Consider the following 17,914-nt stretch of genomic DNA (forward strand, 5'->3'; position numbering starts at 1 on the left):
CACCTGTTCAAATCCCTGGGCTTGCCTGGTCAGGGCACATACAGGAAGCAACTACTATGAGTTGATGCTTCCTGCTTCTTCCTTCCCCCCCCCCTGAAAAATCAATAAACAAAATCTAAAAAAAAAAAAGTGCACCCACTTGGTAAAGTAAAAAGCTGACCACTGTATCAGTTCTTTCCAATCTAAAAATGTATTAATATGTGAAATCTACTGATTCCAGCAGCCTGGCCTTTCCAAGGCTAAACGACTGAACTCTGTTTTTAACATGTGAAGCGAAGGTGGCCTTTTGGGTCATCTCAACTCAACACTTATTTTCATTGTGTGTTGTGAAGGTTACCTCCTTCACAGTGTAGTTGCCTCCATTAGCTGACCCTCAGAAAGGCTCACTCTTCCCAAAGCCAGTCATATGCACATAGTTCTCAAAAGGAGACTGTCCAAACCCTACAATTTTTATAAAGTAAAATCTTTAAATATTAATAATTCAAAAGCCAGAGGAGGGAAACTCCAGCAACTTTAAATAGGCTGTGAATGATGAGGCACTCTGTCAGAGCTGAGTGGTTACATATCTTGGAGTCTGCTTAATAGAAATGAACTTTCCTGGAAACCATGCGGCAAAATGGTAAATGACACCGTTGCTCAGATCAGAGGAACCATATCTGGACTTTCTCTCTCTTGCAATGAAGGTGCTAATCCAGCATCCAAAATCTGCCTTAGCAAAGCATTTATGGAACAGCCAGATATACCTAAGACAACACCAAGGTGCCAATCTATAAATATTATGAAACAACTTCCTTTCAAACCTCTTATATAAGTTTGCGTCCCTTCTCCTGGCCCTGACCACTTCCCCACCACTCTCTAGTTCAGGCTTGAACAAGTTGGACTGACTTTGAGGGAGAGTCCTTCACTAATGACCCAACACCTGAAGAACCTGGATGCTTCCCAGCAAGATCAACAGCCAGAAATCTGCTCTGTCCCGCTGTAGAATGAATTGGGTCGGTTTCACAAATATCATAGGCTGGTCAACTCCATCTGAAGACATGAAAAGGTCCCTTTTCAGACAGCCACTAATCCAGATGGCTGGAATTCTGGATAAAGAATTCTGGATAAAGACTGGTAGACATTATATCTCTACCAGTGAGATATCTGTAGACACTTTTTTTTAAAGCTTGAATAAAGTAACTTAAAGTGATCAGAGTGGGATCCATCTTTCTAAGCTGGCTTATTCATCCTTAGCTTGGCCAGGCTGCCAGAAACTTCCATTTACAACCCACATCCACTGTCCAGATAAAGGCAGAAGCAACCAGACTCCTCCTGCCAAACCAAACTGAGCTAAATTCTAGTTTTTCTTGTGTTTCTCGATTTATGTCAGAAGGTTCATGGCAGTGATTTTTGCTAGTTATCTGATTATCAGAAAAGAGAAACTCCTTACTATCCAACGTAACAGTGTATTTATGGATTCTGTTTACAAAATCAGCAATAACTCAGCTTTATACACAAGAATTAAAATGGCACAGCAGAGGTGGATTAAGGTCGATTGAGGCCCCAGTCTCAGAAGAAAATATTGGGCCCCTTAAAAAAAAGAGACAGGGAAAATAAAAATACGTTAACTATATTTTTAAATAAATAAAAAATATTATGTACTATTAATGTTAAAATTACACATATGAAACCAAACTTGGTGTCCTTAGTGCAGGCCCAGGGCTCTGGCTATTAAATCCGCCTGTGTGTGCGGCACAGTGATGTCTTGGCCTAAGGCTTTCTGGGGTTTTTTTGTTTGTTTTTGTTTTGTTTTGTTTTGTTTTGTTTTGTTTTGTTTACAGGGACAGAGAGAGAGAGTCAGAGAGAGGAACAGATAGGGATAGACAGACAGGAACGAAGAGAGATGAGAAGCATCAATCATCAGTTTTTCATTGCAACACCTTAGTTGTTCATTGACTGCTTTCTCATATGTGCCTTGACCGTGGAGCTGCAATAGACCGAATAACCCCTTGCTCAAGCCAGCGACCTTGGGTCCAAGCTGGTGAGCTTTTTGCTCAAGCCAGATGAGCCCATGCTCAACCTGGCAACCTTAGGGTTTCGAACCTGGGTCCTTTGCATCCCAGTCTGACGCTCTATCCACTGCACCACCGCCTGGTCAGGCGGCTTTCTGTTTTGACATTGATTTTTATATGTTGGCTCACTCTAATTTTGCTCTATTTTGACCTTTTCCTCTTAAAGATCTCTCTGTGGACACTTTCTGTTCTGTATATCTTCAAACCACATGGGTCAGAGTCTCACACTGACCTACACAGCCTAAATGACCAGCCCCGGAATATCAAAGCTTATTTGGGGTCTGCAAATTCCCAGGATGGTAAAGCCCTTAGGATTCTGGGGAATTATTCAGGGAGTGGGAGCAGAAACATGCTGGGATGGCCAGCCACCTCCTCCCCCAGACCGCTTGGGGTGTCCATAGCCGTGAGAAGTCAGGCCAACCCAGAGATGCACTGATAATGGTCCACTAAACACTTCCACGCCCCGAACCTGCCGGGGCTCTGGCCTGTGGCCCACAGACAGCTCACTTCTCCCCAAACCACGACTTCTTTCCTTGACACTTTATTCCAGCCCCCACCAGAAGGGACCCAAGTGAAATAACAGACCTTTGTCTTCCCGTAGGAGGGAATCATGGCTCTCACCTCTCCCCCATTTCAGGAGACGAGAAGGAAGTCTCTCCACTTCATGCATTCAGGAAATCGACCCTGGAATTCCTTACATTGCTCAGGGACTCCCTTCCTAGAATGATGGACACAGCTGTCCTGGCTCCTGAGAGTTTGCCCTGAATTCCAAGTCCGCACAATCTGCATTATTTCTTCATTCAGTGAACATATAAACATTCAAGAACTCACCACGTACCAAACATTAAAACAGGCACAGAGGATTCAGCAGTGAATGAGCCCAAGTCCCCACCTTCGGGTAGGCTACAGCCTCTGGACAGTGGGACACAACCAACCAATAAATAAATTCACAAAGCAGGAAATGTTAAGAAGGAAGCAAAACAGGGCAACATGACAGAGAAAAATCGGAGGAGTATGGGAGCTACGCTCACTAGCATGGTCAGGGAAGGCCACTCTGAAAGGGGTCATTTGAGCTGAGATGGGATGATAAAAAGTAGCTAACTATTCATGAAGCTACAAGAAGAAGGTTCTGGAAAGGAATGAACAGCACATGCGAACATTCTGAGAAGGGAAGAAGCCTTGTCTTATTAGAAGGACAACAGAAAGGCCAGGGTGGGTGAAGGACGGCAAGTGACAGGGAGAGTGGCCGGAGATGGTGTCAAAGGGGCAGGCAGGGACCCCTGGATCTCAGTGGCCCTATGGGCTGCAGAAGAAGCCACCAGTGGGTGATAAACAGGGAGTGAGCAGGTCTGTGCTTTGAAAAGATCACTCTGGCCGCTGGGGGAATAATGTACTCAGCAGCACAGAACCAAAGAAGGTCTCCAGGCAGGAGACTGGTTGGGAGCTTGGATTAGGCTGGTAACCATGGAGACACTGAGACAGGTTTCAGAACATACTTTGGAGAAGGGCTGACAGGACTCTAAAATAAGGATGGTGAGTCTGGAGTTTGTAAATATTCACTAACTAGTCCTGTGTGAATAGCTTTGTGAGTATGTATACATACACACGCACATGCACACGCACACACTATCCTCCTTAGACCCACAGTGTGGGGTGGCGGCCCAGACTCCAGACTCTGGAGGCAAAATGCCCAAGTTCAAATTCCAACTTATCCACTTGAGAGTGAAAAAAACTCAGTAAGTCACTGAATCTCTCTGGACCTCGATTCCTCACCTGTAAAATGGGGCAGTAATAAAGGTGCCCTGGTAGGGTTGTCATGAGGATTAAATTAGCTACTGTAGGTAGAGCATTTAGGGAGAAGCACCTGCTGCAATAGTGTATTTGTTTCCTATTGCTGTGATGTCAATTACCACAAATGCAGTGGTTTAATGAAAACAATGTAAATTTATTCTCCTGCAGTTCCAGGGCCAGAAGTATGAAATCGGTCCCACTGGGCTATAAAGTCAAGGTGCCTGCAAGGCTGATTCCTTCTGAAGGATCCATTCCTTGACTTTTCCAGCTTCCAGAGGCTGCAGCATTGCTTGGCTCCTAGCCGCATCACTCTAACCTCTGCTTCTGTCATCCTATGGCCTTCTCTTGTGACCTTCATGCCTCCCTCTTATAAGGATCCTTGTGATTATATTTAGGGCCCACCAGCATAATCCAGCATAATCTCCCACTTCAGGATCCTTAATCTATGTACACCTGCACAGCACCCTTTGCCATATAAGCTACTGCTCTCAGGTTCTGGAGATGAGCATACAGACTTTATTGGGGGCTGTTATTCAGCCTACCACACAGGTAGCAATAAATAAAGGTTCATTACTATTATTGTCATTATCATCACTATTCCTCCCTCAGCAGTCCCAGAGCAAATCCCCGACCTCTTTCCAAACTGAGTGGGAGAGGAAGGGATGTGGAGACCCCTTTCTATCTTCCAGAAGCCCTCTGAGGCCAGGGTTGGAGCGTAGCTCAGAGCGGGGAAGGGGGGGGGTTGATGCAAGGGCTGGGAACAGAAAGCACACGAGGCAGGAACGTGCTGACAGGCCTCGTGTGAGCTCGGACGGGGTCCCCAGCACAGGCTAGGGCTTCCTGATGGTGCTGTATTCTGTGGACTCCTCATGGCTCCTGTTGGGAAGTTGGGTGATGGGGTCTCCTGTATTCATATAGGTTGTGTCCTGATCCAAGGTGTCTAAAGACAGAGCTGCGTAGGAAATGTCCTCCCTCAGAACAGAAGCCTGAAATAAAGGTACACATGGCTCAGGGGGTACCCTCATGGACAGAGAGGCCTCCCTGATGCTGAGGGACAGATCCCTGAGGAATTCCAAAGTCCACTTGCAGACCCTCCAGCTATGCCTCCCTCCGCTCTACCAGGCACCCTGACCTCCGGCTATAGCAGAAGACACTGTCCCTAACTCTGTGCAAGGGCAGCACGTTCTGCATGGAGGCCCAGGTCATTCGGCCTGTCTGGATCTCCCCTGCCCAATGCGAGGTTGACCAGGCTCTGAGTCCTCAGTGTTGAGACTTAAGATGGAGACACTTCCAAAGGCCAAGAGCCTGGGGGTGCTTGGCAGGCAAGTCTTCAATGGCTGCAATTTTGCCTGGCACCCACCCTCCTCTGTGCCCACATGGGCGGGAGGAAGCCCAACCTCAAAGGGAGGACATTCCAGGGCCCACAGGAGCCCCACCAAGTACCCACCATGGTGACATATTCCACCTGGTCTTCCTGGGCCAGGGAGGAGGGTTTTGTGGGGGCCTTATTCCTGGAGGAACTGGGGAAGGTTCCAGGTTGTTCCAGAGTCAGGTTGGCGTAGCAGAGGTCACTCTCCGGGGTCTGCAGCACCTAGAAGAGGAAGCCCAGGTTCCTCTTTTGCAGAAGGACACAAGCCTCTCTGCTGCCCTCGCCCCGCTCTCTCAGCTACCCCTGCAACCCCACTTCTCATCTCCCACGCCTGGCCCTCCCTGTTCCCCTCCGCTCTGGCTGTTTCCAGCACCCCTCCGTCCTCCCAGGCCCTGCAGCTGGGAGTATACAGACACTTGGCACATGGTCTGTCTGATACCTTTGGACCTCGGGGCCCCTGGGAGAGAAGAAAGGGGCTGTCTGGTGTTTCTGATCTGGCCTCAGGGACTCTCTTACCTGCTCTGGGAACATCCCAGCAGCTGAAAGAAAAACAATCAGAATTAGAAAGCCCATCCTGAGACCTGAAGGGTCCCCAGGTCAAGGGGAGAGAAATATAAAAGAAAAGAGGTGAATGAGGCTCCAAGCTCAGAAAGGAGACCTGCTTCTAATTCTGACTCTTCTTATGACACAATCTGTGACGTGGGGAACTTCACGTCTCTGAGGTTCCATTTCTCAACACGGGAAATAAGGGGACCTCAGCCCATCTGTTTCCCACATCACAGAACTGTGACAGCAACTGACTGGGTGGGCCTGCCAGCCATCAGCTTCCCTGGACTTAATCTTCCTTTTCTGCCATCTCAGGCTCAGCCTGTAACTTCTGCCAGAAGCTCTGCCTATAACGCCACCGTGTCTCTGCCCAGTGGTGGGATGCAGATAATTTAACAACCGGTTCTCTGCCCTAATGACTGTTTTAAGTATAAAAAAATGATATACCGAAAAGTAGTTTATTATTTCATGCATTTAATACTTAAATAAGAACAATAAAGAGGTACATAAAACTAGATTATGTTATAAGAAAGAGTTTTAAAATATTAATGAAAAAATATTAAATAATACCTGACAAAAAACAATAAAACTGTTATTTAAGATATTTCCGTATTGCTCCTTGATTGGCATCCTTACTTGCAATTTCTTTCACCTACGAATGGAATGAACATTACTATGGGAGCTTAGCATACACTGTTGTGCAGAGGAAGGTTAAAAAAGAGTAAGGAATGTAAACTTGTGATTTCCACATTGGGCGGCTGATAGATGGGCTCTCAGGTGTTTGACGGCTCCTGCTTCTTTTGGCCCTTTAGCCTACCCCACCCCCCACCCTTGAGCTTTAGAGACAGCAAAGAAACAAGAAGTTTCTCCCTCGACTTTTAGTTTCAAAAGTCTAGATGCTGAGGAACACAGAAAGTACCCACATCGTAAGTTATGGATGATATATTTGGGAAAAATCGTGATGAACAAGAGTCAGACTCCCTCCTCCCGGACAAGATCCCCAGGCTGTGGGGAGGAAGGACCCCATGTGAGGACCCCATGAGAGTGCAAGTCCCGGTGGGTTCTGAGGAGGGGATGGGGCCATTATGTGAGAATGTGGAAGTGGAGCTAGACAGGAAAAGGGTTTGATTGAGGCTAGATCTTGTGTTGGATGAGTTCTGGCTCTTGAGTGAAGGGGCTCTTCCCTAGAGGGAAAATTTATATAAAACAAGTCAGCCTGTACAAGGGCTGGGGCAGCAGAGGAGCACAAGTAGGAAACACAACCAACCTTTTTAATAAAACCCAGAGGACTCTGTGTGTGATGTGTATGCATGCATGCATGCATGCATGATCTCTGTGTGTGCACATGTGTGTATTAACTGTGTTGTGCCTGCAATGTTGTATGTGCATGGGTGTGCATATGTATGCGTGTGTGTGTGTGCACATTTACTTGTGTGTGTGTGTGTGTTTATCCCTACCCCTACGTCAGTTCAGCACCCCCTTGGCAACCATGTGATTTCCACTGAAGTGTCTGAGCACCCGAGATGGACCAAAGGCCACTGCCACTTCTGCCACCAAGAGCCAAGCCAGGAAGCTGAGAGGGAGGCAGAGGGCCAGAGAGAAAGAGAGAGCAAGGAGGGATGTAAAGGTAGAGAGCTAATGCCAGTGCCTCCCAAGCTCAGCTGCCAGTGCCTATGGGACAACGCTCCTTCCAAACCATGTGGGTAACCCCTTGGACAGATGGCTCCAGGGTGACAATTGGGCCATTGGCCTCCCACACTTCCGCCCGGCCCTCCCGGGCCCCACCCGAGCCTGGTTCTCTCACCTTTCTTCTGTCGCTTCAGCATTTTCCAAGCCAACAGGGAGGCTGCCACCACAAGAAGCAGCAGCAGAGCAAAGAGGAGAGGCAGGAGGACTCTCAGCTTCATCTGGGAACCACTGGAAACAACAGGAGACACCTGTGTACCTGGTCCCCTCCTGCCGTGGGCCCTATCCCCGTTAATGGGAGCAGCAAGGGCCACACACATTTTGACCTGCACTTTCTAGCCTGGGAATTCTGCTACTGGGTGACCTCAAAAATGGTTTTAAATAGAAGGGAAAGGAGGGTTCCAAAAGGTAGTTTCAATGAGTCTAGAGGCCGAACAGAAATTGTATGACAACAGGCACCAAGAAGGCCCCCTGCTTTTACCCTGTTCTCTGTACTGGCTGAATAGTGGCCTCCGCCCCATAATTCATGTTCATGCAGAACCTGTGAAGATGACCTATTTGGAAATAAGCTCTCTGCAGATGTAATCAAGATGACAACATACTAGATTAGAGTGGGCCTAACCCAGTGACTAGTGTCTTTATGAAAAGGAAATTGGGTGCATGACACATGCAGACAGAAGGCCATGGGATGACAGAGACAGTTTGGACTGATGCAGCCACAGACCAAGGAACACCAAGGATTGCTGGACACGACCAGAAGACAAGATAGAGGAGGGGAGAGATTCTACCTTTGAACTCCAAGGAGCCAACGCCACGGACACCTTGGTTTCAGATTTTTGACCTCCTGAGCTATAAAAAAAAACTGCTAGTTTAAGCCCCCCAGTTCACAACATTCCATGAGGCAGCCCCAGGACACTAACACAGCCTCCTGCAGCTCGTTAGCACAGCGGTCCAGGGAATCCATTCACCAAGAGTTCAAGCACCTCCCTCCTGTGTTCAAAATCTCATAACAGCCCCATTTTATTCCACAAAAATGGCCAAGGCTGACCGTGGCCTCCACTCCCCACCCACACTCTCTTTCCTCATTTCTGACTATCTCATCCTTGCTGAGATGAGGTGAAGGAAAGGACTGGAGTCTTTGGAAGAAGAAGAGATGAGGACACGGACACACACAAAGGGGAAACCATGGGCTGACTCAGGAAGAAGACGGCTGTCCAGAAGCCAAGGACAGAGGCCTTAGAAGAAACCAACCCTGACGACACATCAGTTCAGACCTCTGGGCTTCAGAATTGCCCAGAAATATATGCTTGTTGTCTAAGCTTGTGGAACTTTGGTATATCTGCCCAAACTGATGCAATGGGTATCTCTTATTCAACACTATTCGCAGATATTTGTAGAATAAATTCAGCAATCAATTAATTAAACAACTCTATTTGTTTTTTTAATTATCTCTCAGTTGTAAGTGCCTGGAGGGAAGACAGCTTGATTATTTTGTCCATCCTCATATCCCCTTGTGTCCCCTAAATCAGGGATAGACATGAGGGGGTGCTTAATAGTTATCTGTTGAATAAATGAATGAATTATCTATAATGCTAAGCAAAAATGCCAATTGGTACTTACATCTGGCTTTGACTCATGAATTTAAAAAGCTCCTTGTTGTTACTTATTAAAAGCAGCTTGGTAAAAAGAAACACTCAAAACAGAGGGAGAATGGGAGAGGGAATGAAGGAATCCCCAGGGTAGAAGATTAGCACGTCCCATGGGATTCTGAGGGAAGGTCCAGCAATAGGCCATCACAGCAGAGCTAGAAACAGAGACAACAGGGCCAAGGAGGGTGGAGGGAGGAGACGAAAGGGGCCTCTCAGCTTCCAGAAAGCCCCAATGGCTGCCTGGCTGGGCAGGGCTCCAGGAAATATGAGCGAGTTTGTTTCTTTTTCTGTAAGATGGAAACATGTGTATCTTCCCATCCCTCCTCAGGGTCAAAGCATGAACAGGACAATAGACAGGAAGCCTTCTGCGAGCTCCAGGTGCTCTAGAGACACCGAGGACCATCAGTGTCACTGTTGCTGCCATAACGGTAACTAGGGAAACGAGACTTCCTCAGGGCCTTTCTATTCTCCCAGAATTTGGACCAAGAGTCCTTGTGGCCCCATGACCCCATTGCCCACACACTTTGGCCATGGCCTCTGCCCTGACTGCCTGTTCATCCATCATCTCCCAGACTCCGAGCTCCACGGGGGACACCCCAATGTCTATATGATGAGCTCAACACAGGGCCAGTAACGTAGAACTTAACTCAGTAACAGCAGGATGGACGAATGAATGAACCAGCAAACCTGCAGAGTGCACTGAGCTGCAGGATGCAGGATAGGGGATGGGGGTCGCCAAGGACACTGTGCGGCCTGAGAGCAAGAGGGAAGGGCCGTTGGCATCCTGGCTGGGACTACAAAGGGTCCCCACATTGGAGAAGTTCGGGATAAGTGGGCCACATAACAGCAGCATCCAAGCTGACTTACCTGTCATTGGAATGGTGGCTGGTCACAGTCAGAGAGCCTGTAGTGTCTTCTGAGGAGACTGGCACCGTGGACGTGTTGGTGGCAGAGGTGATGGTGGTGGTGGTGGTGGACACTGTAGTTGTTGTTGCTTTGTGTACAGAACAGATTACATTCTACTCTGCCTTCTACCCACCAGCAGCCCTGCACATGGCTCAGCCTGGGAGGAATGTGGACTGCCCTGGCCTGAGGAACCTCCAGCAGAGCCTTGGGTAGGGGCTTATATCCTAGACCACTCATATCTCCTTGGCCTCTAGGAGACTCATAGCCTCAGAGGTATGTGGGTCTGGGTACAAGTCCAAGAGGACATCAAGCAGGCCCTGGAAGGGTGAGAGGCCCAGGAATGCCTCAGGTCCAGGGCAGCTGGGGTTCAGCTTAACTTGAAACACTCCGAATGTTTATGACAGGGCCTTGGCCAATGCCTCTCCCATCTTACTTACCCAGCAAGGACAAGAGCAGAATGGGGGCTTGCTAGTGGCTAACATACCCAAGATCTGTGACTTCTAAGTTCAGGATCAGCCCTGCTCCCATCTTACTTACCCAGCAAGGACAAGAGCAGAATGGGGGCTTGCTAGTGGCTAACATACCCAAGATCTGTGACTTCTAAGGTCAGGATCAGCCCTGAACAAAATCGCAATGTTCAAAAAGAACCTTTACTTTGGACAAGTTATTCAGTTTCTACAATTGGGATAGTTCCTTCTCAGGAACATTGTCAAGATTCCATTAAACAATGACCATGCTGCACTTTGCAACTGTGACAGTCCTTCCAGGTTCTTGGTGGGGTGGAGACTCTGTGAGTATGTTCCCCTCTGCCCTAAGTGTCCTGTGAGCTGATGCTGGCTGTCTGGGGGTCAGGAGAAGCAGATCTCAACAGACAAACTAGTTCAAACCAAGATACTCCCAGGAGTGTCTGCATTCTAAGACTTAGAAAGGGAAGTCAAAAATGAATGGCTCATGATGGGATTTCAGGCACCGAATGCCACTATTTGACTGTGGAAGCCTTTCCAGGAATTGGACCACAGCACCCTGACTGTGCTAGGTCTCTGTGTCCCTGAAGTCAGATATGGAACAAAGAATGGGAAAGCAGTTATGAGTCCCAGGTACAAACTCCATGAAGAGTAGGAACACCTGGGCACCAGAGGTCCCAGGAAAGAAGGAATTGAGATCTCTGGGTCCCATGATGGAGGGTCCATTCAGTCCATGGGTGAAACCGGGTACATCACCATGATCTCAGTGGACAATAGACTCAGACACTGGGCTGTACAGAGAAAATAAATGTGTCCAGAAAGGTTTGATCCCATCCTGGAGGAGGCCCTGGGAGCCATGAGGACTTCTAAGAGAAGCCCTGCCCCTCTCAACCCCAAGTGATCAGTCGGGGTTCCATGAGACCTCGGAACTCAACCACCTGCTGTGACAGATCACTCTGAGTGAGTTCAGTCGCTGGAGAGGGGACCACAGGGACCAGGACTGAGCAGACCCTGAAGAGACACAGCCACACACACAGTACTCTTACCTGGGCCAATGGTCACTTTTACTTGGATGCCAAGGTCAGCTCCACTTCTCTCAATCCCACACCAGTAGATGTCTGTATCCTCTCGCCTCAGCTTCTCCATGGTCACGTTGAACACGCGGCTTCTCTGATTGTCCCTGATGGACACACGGTTCTCCTTCACCTCCATCTCTGTCCCAGTGGTTTTAACAAGGATATTACAGGGACTCCACGCAGCTCCTCGACACCACCACTTCTTGTATTTCTCCCATCCTGGATCATAGTGACACTGCACGGTCAGTGAGCCCCACTCCAGGCCACTCACTTCTTCTGGACCCGTGATTTTGTATGATGAGCCTGGAAAACACAAATTCATGTACCTCTCATCCCCACCCCGAGGGCAGGGCTGCAGCCTCCTGCACTGTGAGCGCTCCAATCAGTCCAAGGGTCTGATGCGTGGAACAGAGTCAAGGCAAGAACACACCTTCCACAGCACAGACCTTTTGTCCTTCAAATGTCCACTGGGTCAGAGCCACCACGAAGATCTCCTAAGGGAACAGCTACAGATCTCACAGGAACCAATGAGGACACGGAGCAGTAACAGCTTCTGGCAACTCCTTCCCTCCCCTTCCCTGTGGCCCATAAACCTCCATATTTCCAGCAACATCCTCTTGCAACATCTCTGTGTGACACTGGTCTCCTGGGAGGAAAGAGTGGAGGGCCCATTTCACAGGAGTGTGAGTGCTGCCTGACCTGTGCTGATGACCTCAGGAGGTCTGCCTGAAGCACCACCTCTCCTGGCTGTGCTAGGCTGTTCTTGATGGTTCTAATGGTTCTAGTGGTTCCATAGTAAACACCCTGGCTGGAGAGCCTTGGACATTGACCAGAACACTGATGCCAGCTATGGAACCCACGCTGCACTGATCCCATTTTCTCTATTGAATAGTGTTGGTCCTTTGTCAAAACACAAATGTGAGTTATTTATGGATTTTCCATTCTGTTCCCTTGATCCATGTGTCTATCCTTAAGCCAACGCATACTATCCTGACTACTATCGCGTTGCAGGAAGGCAGGTGCTAAAAGTGAAGTATTTTCTTATCATATATGTTCTTCTGGCTTTTTATTTTCTCACCTTTGAAGATTCAAAATACAGAAATGTTTCTTTAGTGTAAGAAAAGCACTGAGAGCACAGTGAAAAATGACAACTATCACTAGGCCTCAAAGACAGACCTTGAGAAGTAGTGAAGCCCTCGGTGATTTGGACAGCAGGTGATCCTTGTAAAAGCAAGGCTCCCAAGTCCATGTCAGCCCATTGTCCTCATGCAAGCAGCAGGCCTGTGGTTTTAGATCTTTTCATTTTTCTGCAGTAGCCAGAAAGTCTGGATTTTGTGTGGCACCTCTCAATTTAATGACACTGGCTTAATTAGGAACCACAGCAGCAAACACAACACAGGCCATGCCAGCCCCATGTGCTGCTGGACCTGGGACCCCATGTGCGGCTGGACATGGGACCCCGTGTGCCGCTGGACCTGGGACCTCGTGTGCTGCTGGACCTGGGACCCCGTGCGCGGCTGGACATGGGACCCCGTGTGCCGCTGGATCTGGGACCTCGTGTGCGGCTGGACCTGGGACCCCGTGCGCGGCTGGACATGGGACCCTGTGTGCAGCTGGACCTGGGACCCTGTGTGCAGCTGGATCTGGGACCTCGTGTGCCGCTGGACCTGGGACCTCGTGTGCCGCTGGATCTGGGACCTCGTGTGCGGCTGGACCTGGGACCCTGTGTGCCGCTGGACCTGGGACCTCGTGTGCCGCTGGACCTGGGACTTCGTGTGCTGCTGGACCTGGGACCCCGTGCGCGGCTGGACATGGGACCCCGTGTGCCGCTGGACCTGGGACCTCGTGTGCCGCTGGACCTGGGACCTCATGTGCTGCTGGACCTGGGACCCCGTGCGCGGCTGGACATGGGACCCTGTGTGCAGCTGGACCTGGGACCCTGTGTGCAGCTGGACCCGGGAACCCGTGTGCCGCTGGACCTGGGACCCCGTGTGCAGCTGGACCTGGGACCCTGTGTGCAGCTGGACCTGGGAACCTGTGTGCCGCTGGACCTGGGACCCCGTGTGCCGCTGGACCTGGAACCCCGTGTGCAGCTGGACCTGGGACCCTGTGTGCCGCTGGACCTGGGACCTCGTGTGCCGCTGGACCTGGGACTTCGTGTGCTGCTGGACCTGGGACCCCGTGCGCGGCTGGACATGGGACCCCGTGTGCCGCTGGACCTGGGACCTCGTGTGCCGCTGGACCTGGGACCTCATGTGCTGCTGGACCTGGGACCCCGTGCGCGGCTGGACATGGGACCCTGTGTGCAGCTGGACCTGGGACCCTGTGTGCAGCTGGACCCGGGAACCCGTGTGCCGCTGGACCTGGGACCCCGTGTGCAGCTGGACCTGGGACCCTGTGTGCAGCTGGACCTGGGAACCTGTGTGCCGCTGGACCTGGGACCCCGTGTGCCGCTGGACCTGGAACCCCGTGTGCAGCTGGACCTGGGACCCTGTGTGCCGCTGGACCTGGGACCCCGTGTGCCGCTGGACCTGAGACCCTGTGTGCCGCTGGAATGCGTCAGGGCCCAGCTCCAGGTGTCTGTTCAGAAGGAGGGCTCTTGGTGGTTTTCTTTGTGCTCTGTCAAGGTTTGGTATTAAAGATGTGCTCATTTCACAGAATTTATCTGGCAGATTTCCATCACTTTTATGCTCTGAGATCACAGCAAAATGCAGGAAAGAAAGTTTTGTTCCTATAGAATTCTAAAAGGTTATTTACAAAACCAGCTAGCAAATTATTGGCGCAAATTCTTTACTTACTCAAAATTATTTTCCCATAAATATTGATCTATTTAAGTTTCTTTCTTTTTTTTTTATTGTTCTTGAATCTATTCTATTGTTTTGTTTTGGTTTAGTTTCCCCAGAAAGTCATCTATTTCAGAGCATCTATTAGCGCAAAGTACCGGGATTGAAAAGTCTCCTTTTACAAGTCAAGTGTCTGTTGCTATTGTAATTACACGTTTTGATTGTATGTGCTGTTTCTTCTTATTGATTCCATGTGCCACAAGATTTTCTGCTTCACTGTTTCTCCTCTCTGTCCTTTCCCTCCCTTTTCCTGCATTAAAATCAGTTTTGAGCCTTGGCCAGATAGCTTGCTTGGTTAGAGCATCATCCCGAAGTGTAGAGGTTGTCGGTTCAATCCCCACTCAGGACACACACAGGAGCAGATCAGTGTTCCTGTCTCTCCTTCTCTCCCTCTTTTGCTAAAATCAATAAATATTTTTAAAAGTTTTTTAAACCAGTTTTGAGATTTTGTTGGTAAATTGCTACTGTTTTCATATTCTAAATTATTAATTTCTCATATGCATAATTTTGTTTCTTTTATTTCCTTGAGATGACCACTTGTTTTCTTTTTCCAATTTGCTAAATTAAAGATTGCTAAATTTTTCTTTCTTTCTAAAATCAATCAAAGCATGTTTAAGGCTAAAAATGTACTTTTGCCCACTTTCAAAATTGAGATACCTTCACATATCATAAATTTCACTCTTTTAATGTATATAGTTTGGTAGTTTTTAAGATACTCACAAAGTTGCACAACTACCAACTCTATCTGATTCTAGTATATTTTCATCACCTCCACCGAAACCCTGTTTCCATTAGCCCCCCACTTCCCTCTTCCCGGAAGCCTTTGACACCATTAACCTACTTTTCCATGAATTCCTCTAGTCTAGACACACCATATAAAAGGAACTATACAGTGCATGACTTTTCACATCTTCTTTATTTCACTTAACAGAATGTCCTTAAGGCCCTTCGATGTTGAAGTGTGTGTCGGCATCTCATTCCTTTTATAGCTAAACACTATTGCCTAGTATGGATAGGCCATTTTGTTCATCCACTCATCAGTTGACGACATTTGGTTGTTTCCCTTTTGGGCTGCTGAGAATAAAGCTGCTATGAACACATATATGAATTTTCATGTACACTTGTTAGCTTGGATATATATATGATCAATTCTCTAGGGCAGTGGTTCTCAACCTTTCTAATGCCGTGACCCCGCAATATAGTTCCTCATGTTGCGGTGACCCCAAACCAAAAAATAATTTTGGTGGCTACTTCATAACTGTAATTTTGCTACAGTTATGATTCGGAATGTAAATACCTGATATGCATTATGTATTTTCCGATGGCTTTAGGTGACCCCGCCGGGTGGCAACCCGCAGATTGAGAACCGCTGCTCTAGGGTATATGCCCAGGAATGGAATTGCTGGGTCCTAAGATAACTCTGTTTAATTCTTTGGGCAACTATTAGATTTTTCTCTAAGAGTTTCCTTTTGCTTACAGCTTTGGCTGTGTGGCATCAGTTTTGATCTATAGTATTTTTGTTTTTGTTAAAACTTAATGTCTGTATATTGTTTTATATTATCTATAATCAATCATGTTTTTAGAGGAATTCCCCTTACCCCATTTCAAATTCTATTTTTTTATAAACCATTTTCAGTGCATTTTTAATTTCCTATCAATAGTGTTTAGGTTTATTCTTTTACTTATTTATTTATTTAATATTTAGCTGATTGTTGCCCTACCTTTGTGATGCAGAAAATTTTCAGAGGAAACAAAAGAAACCTCAGAAACTCATCTTTCCCCACAGGGCAGTGTGTCTCTCAGTTCCGTGTGGGTATCAGAGGAAGCACAGTCCACTCCGTGGCTGTGCCTGTTCCCTGCCAGCATCCCCCTGGCTGTGCAGGTGTGTCTGCATGTGGACCAGTTGTCTCCTGCTCACACCATTTTGAACTTTGGCAGTCTACAGATTTCATCCACAATCTATAAATAGCTGTAAAAAGACTTATGCCCAGAATATATAAAGAAATCCTACAACTCAAAAATGAAAATAAAGCAGTCCCATCCTTTAAAATGCAAAAGATTCAACAGACTCTTCACAAAAGAAGATATTCAAATGGCCAAGGGCATAGAAACATATTCAGTATCCTTAGTCATCAAGAAATGCAAATTAACCTGACCAGGCGGTGGCGCAGTAGATAGAGCATAGGACTGGGATGCTGAGGACCCAGGTTCGAGACCCCAAGGTCACCAGCTTGAGCGTGGCTCATCTGGTTTGAGCAAAGCTCACCAGCTTGAGCCCAAGGAGCTGGCTCTAGTAAAGGGTCACTTGGTCTGCTGTAGCCCCCCCCCCTCATCAAGGCACATATGAGAAAGCAATCAAAGAACAACTAAGGTGCTGCAATAAAAAACTGATGCATCTCATCTCTCTCCCTTCCTGTCTGTCCCTATCTGTCCCTCTCTCTGACTCTCTTTGTCTCTGTCACAAAAAAAAAAGAAAGAAAAAGAAAAAAAAAGAAATGCAAATTAAAACTGCAGGAAGATACCACCTAAAACCCACTAGATGGCTCAAATTTAAAAGTCCAATGTCACAAATGTTGGAGAAGCTGTGATACCCCTGGAACTCTCATTCTCTGCTAGTAGATGTATAAAGCAACACAACCACTTTGGAACACTGAAAATGTGTTTTTCAGTTTCTTATAAAGTGAAACTTGCATCTACCCTATGTAACCTTATAGTTCCAGTTCTAAATATTCATCTAAGAGAAGTGAAAACAAATATGCACAAAAAATACTTTCATAGCAGTTTTATTTATAGTAACCACAACAGGAGACTAGATAAACAAGTTGTGGCAAATGTATGTCAATGGTATACACAGCCTGATAAGGAGCGAACTAGTGACACACAGAACATGAGGACTCTCAAACACATGAGGAGCGAAAGACAGACACAAAAGAGGACAAACTTTATGACCCTGTTTTCGTGAAGTCTTACAACAAGACTTTGGTGATAGAAGTTACAATAATGACTTACAGGAGGGGAAAGATTGGAAAGGGGCAGGAACTTTCTGGGTAATGGAATGCTCTGTGTTTGGATAAAAGTTACAAGTTAAATGCATTTGTCAAAACACAGAATTGAACACTTAAGAACTACACATTTCACTATCATGTAAATTATACCTTAATTTGAAAGAATCCTGTGGGATGCATCTAGAGTTATGCTTAAGGACACTTTATAGCATTAAATGGATATATTGGAAAAGAAAAAAAGGGCTTAAATAAGCTAAACATTTATTTCAAAAGTTGCAGGGGGGAGGCCCTGGCCAGGTGGCTCTGTGGATAGAGCAGGGGTCCCCAAACTTTTTATACAGGGGGCCAGTTCACTGTCCCTCAGACAGTTGGAGGGCTGGACTATAAAAAAAAAAACTATGAACAAATCCCTATGCACACTGCACATATCTTATTTTAAAGTAAAAAAAACAAAACGGGAACAAATACAATATTTAAAATAAAGAACAAGTAAATTTAAATCAACAAACTGACCAGTATTTCAATGGG

At 47.3% G+C, this 17,914-nt stretch overlaps 2 protein-coding genes across 7 annotated transcripts in view; one reads left to right on the forward strand and one right to left on the reverse strand.

Annotated features, from left to right (window-relative positions):
• Window positions 1-17,914, reverse strand: part of LOC136406731 (CMRF35-like molecule 1) — a 172,098-nt gene that overhangs the window by 142,913 nt on the left and 11,271 nt on the right. Inside the window, exons 3-8 of one of the 5 annotated variants that reach the window (XM_066386823.1) lie at window positions 11,509-11,841; window positions 9,960-10,086; window positions 7,562-7,674; window positions 5,728-5,750; window positions 5,290-5,433; window positions 3,976-4,828 (exon numbers count right to left, since the gene is read on the reverse strand). The exons of 1 other annotated variant lie outside the window; for it this stretch is intronic. In XM_066386823.1, the coding sequence (XP_066242920.1) occupies window positions 4,673-4,828; window positions 5,290-5,433; window positions 5,728-5,750; window positions 7,562-7,674; window positions 9,960-10,086; window positions 11,509-11,841 (896 nt within the window). In that variant the 3' untranslated portion in view covers window positions 3,976-4,672. Of the gene's footprint in view, window positions 1-3,975; window positions 4,829-5,289; window positions 5,434-5,727; window positions 5,751-6,351; window positions 6,410-7,561; window positions 7,675-9,959; window positions 10,087-11,502; window positions 11,842-17,914 lie in introns of those variants that run through there. 3 more of the 5 variants (XM_066386821.1, XM_066386818.1, XM_066386817.1) reach the window with 3 other exon arrangements.
• RAB37 (RAB37, member RAS oncogene family) overlaps window positions 1-17,914 on the forward strand; it is a 71,057-nt gene that overhangs the window by 14,244 nt on the left and 38,899 nt on the right. The window lies entirely within an intron of this gene.

The sequence above is a fragment of the Saccopteryx leptura genome, chromosome 5 (genome assembly GCF_036850995.1).
Source record: "Saccopteryx leptura isolate mSacLep1 chromosome 5, mSacLep1_pri_phased_curated, whole genome shotgun sequence".
NCBI lineage: Eukaryota > Metazoa > Chordata > Mammalia > Chiroptera > Emballonuridae > Saccopteryx > Saccopteryx leptura.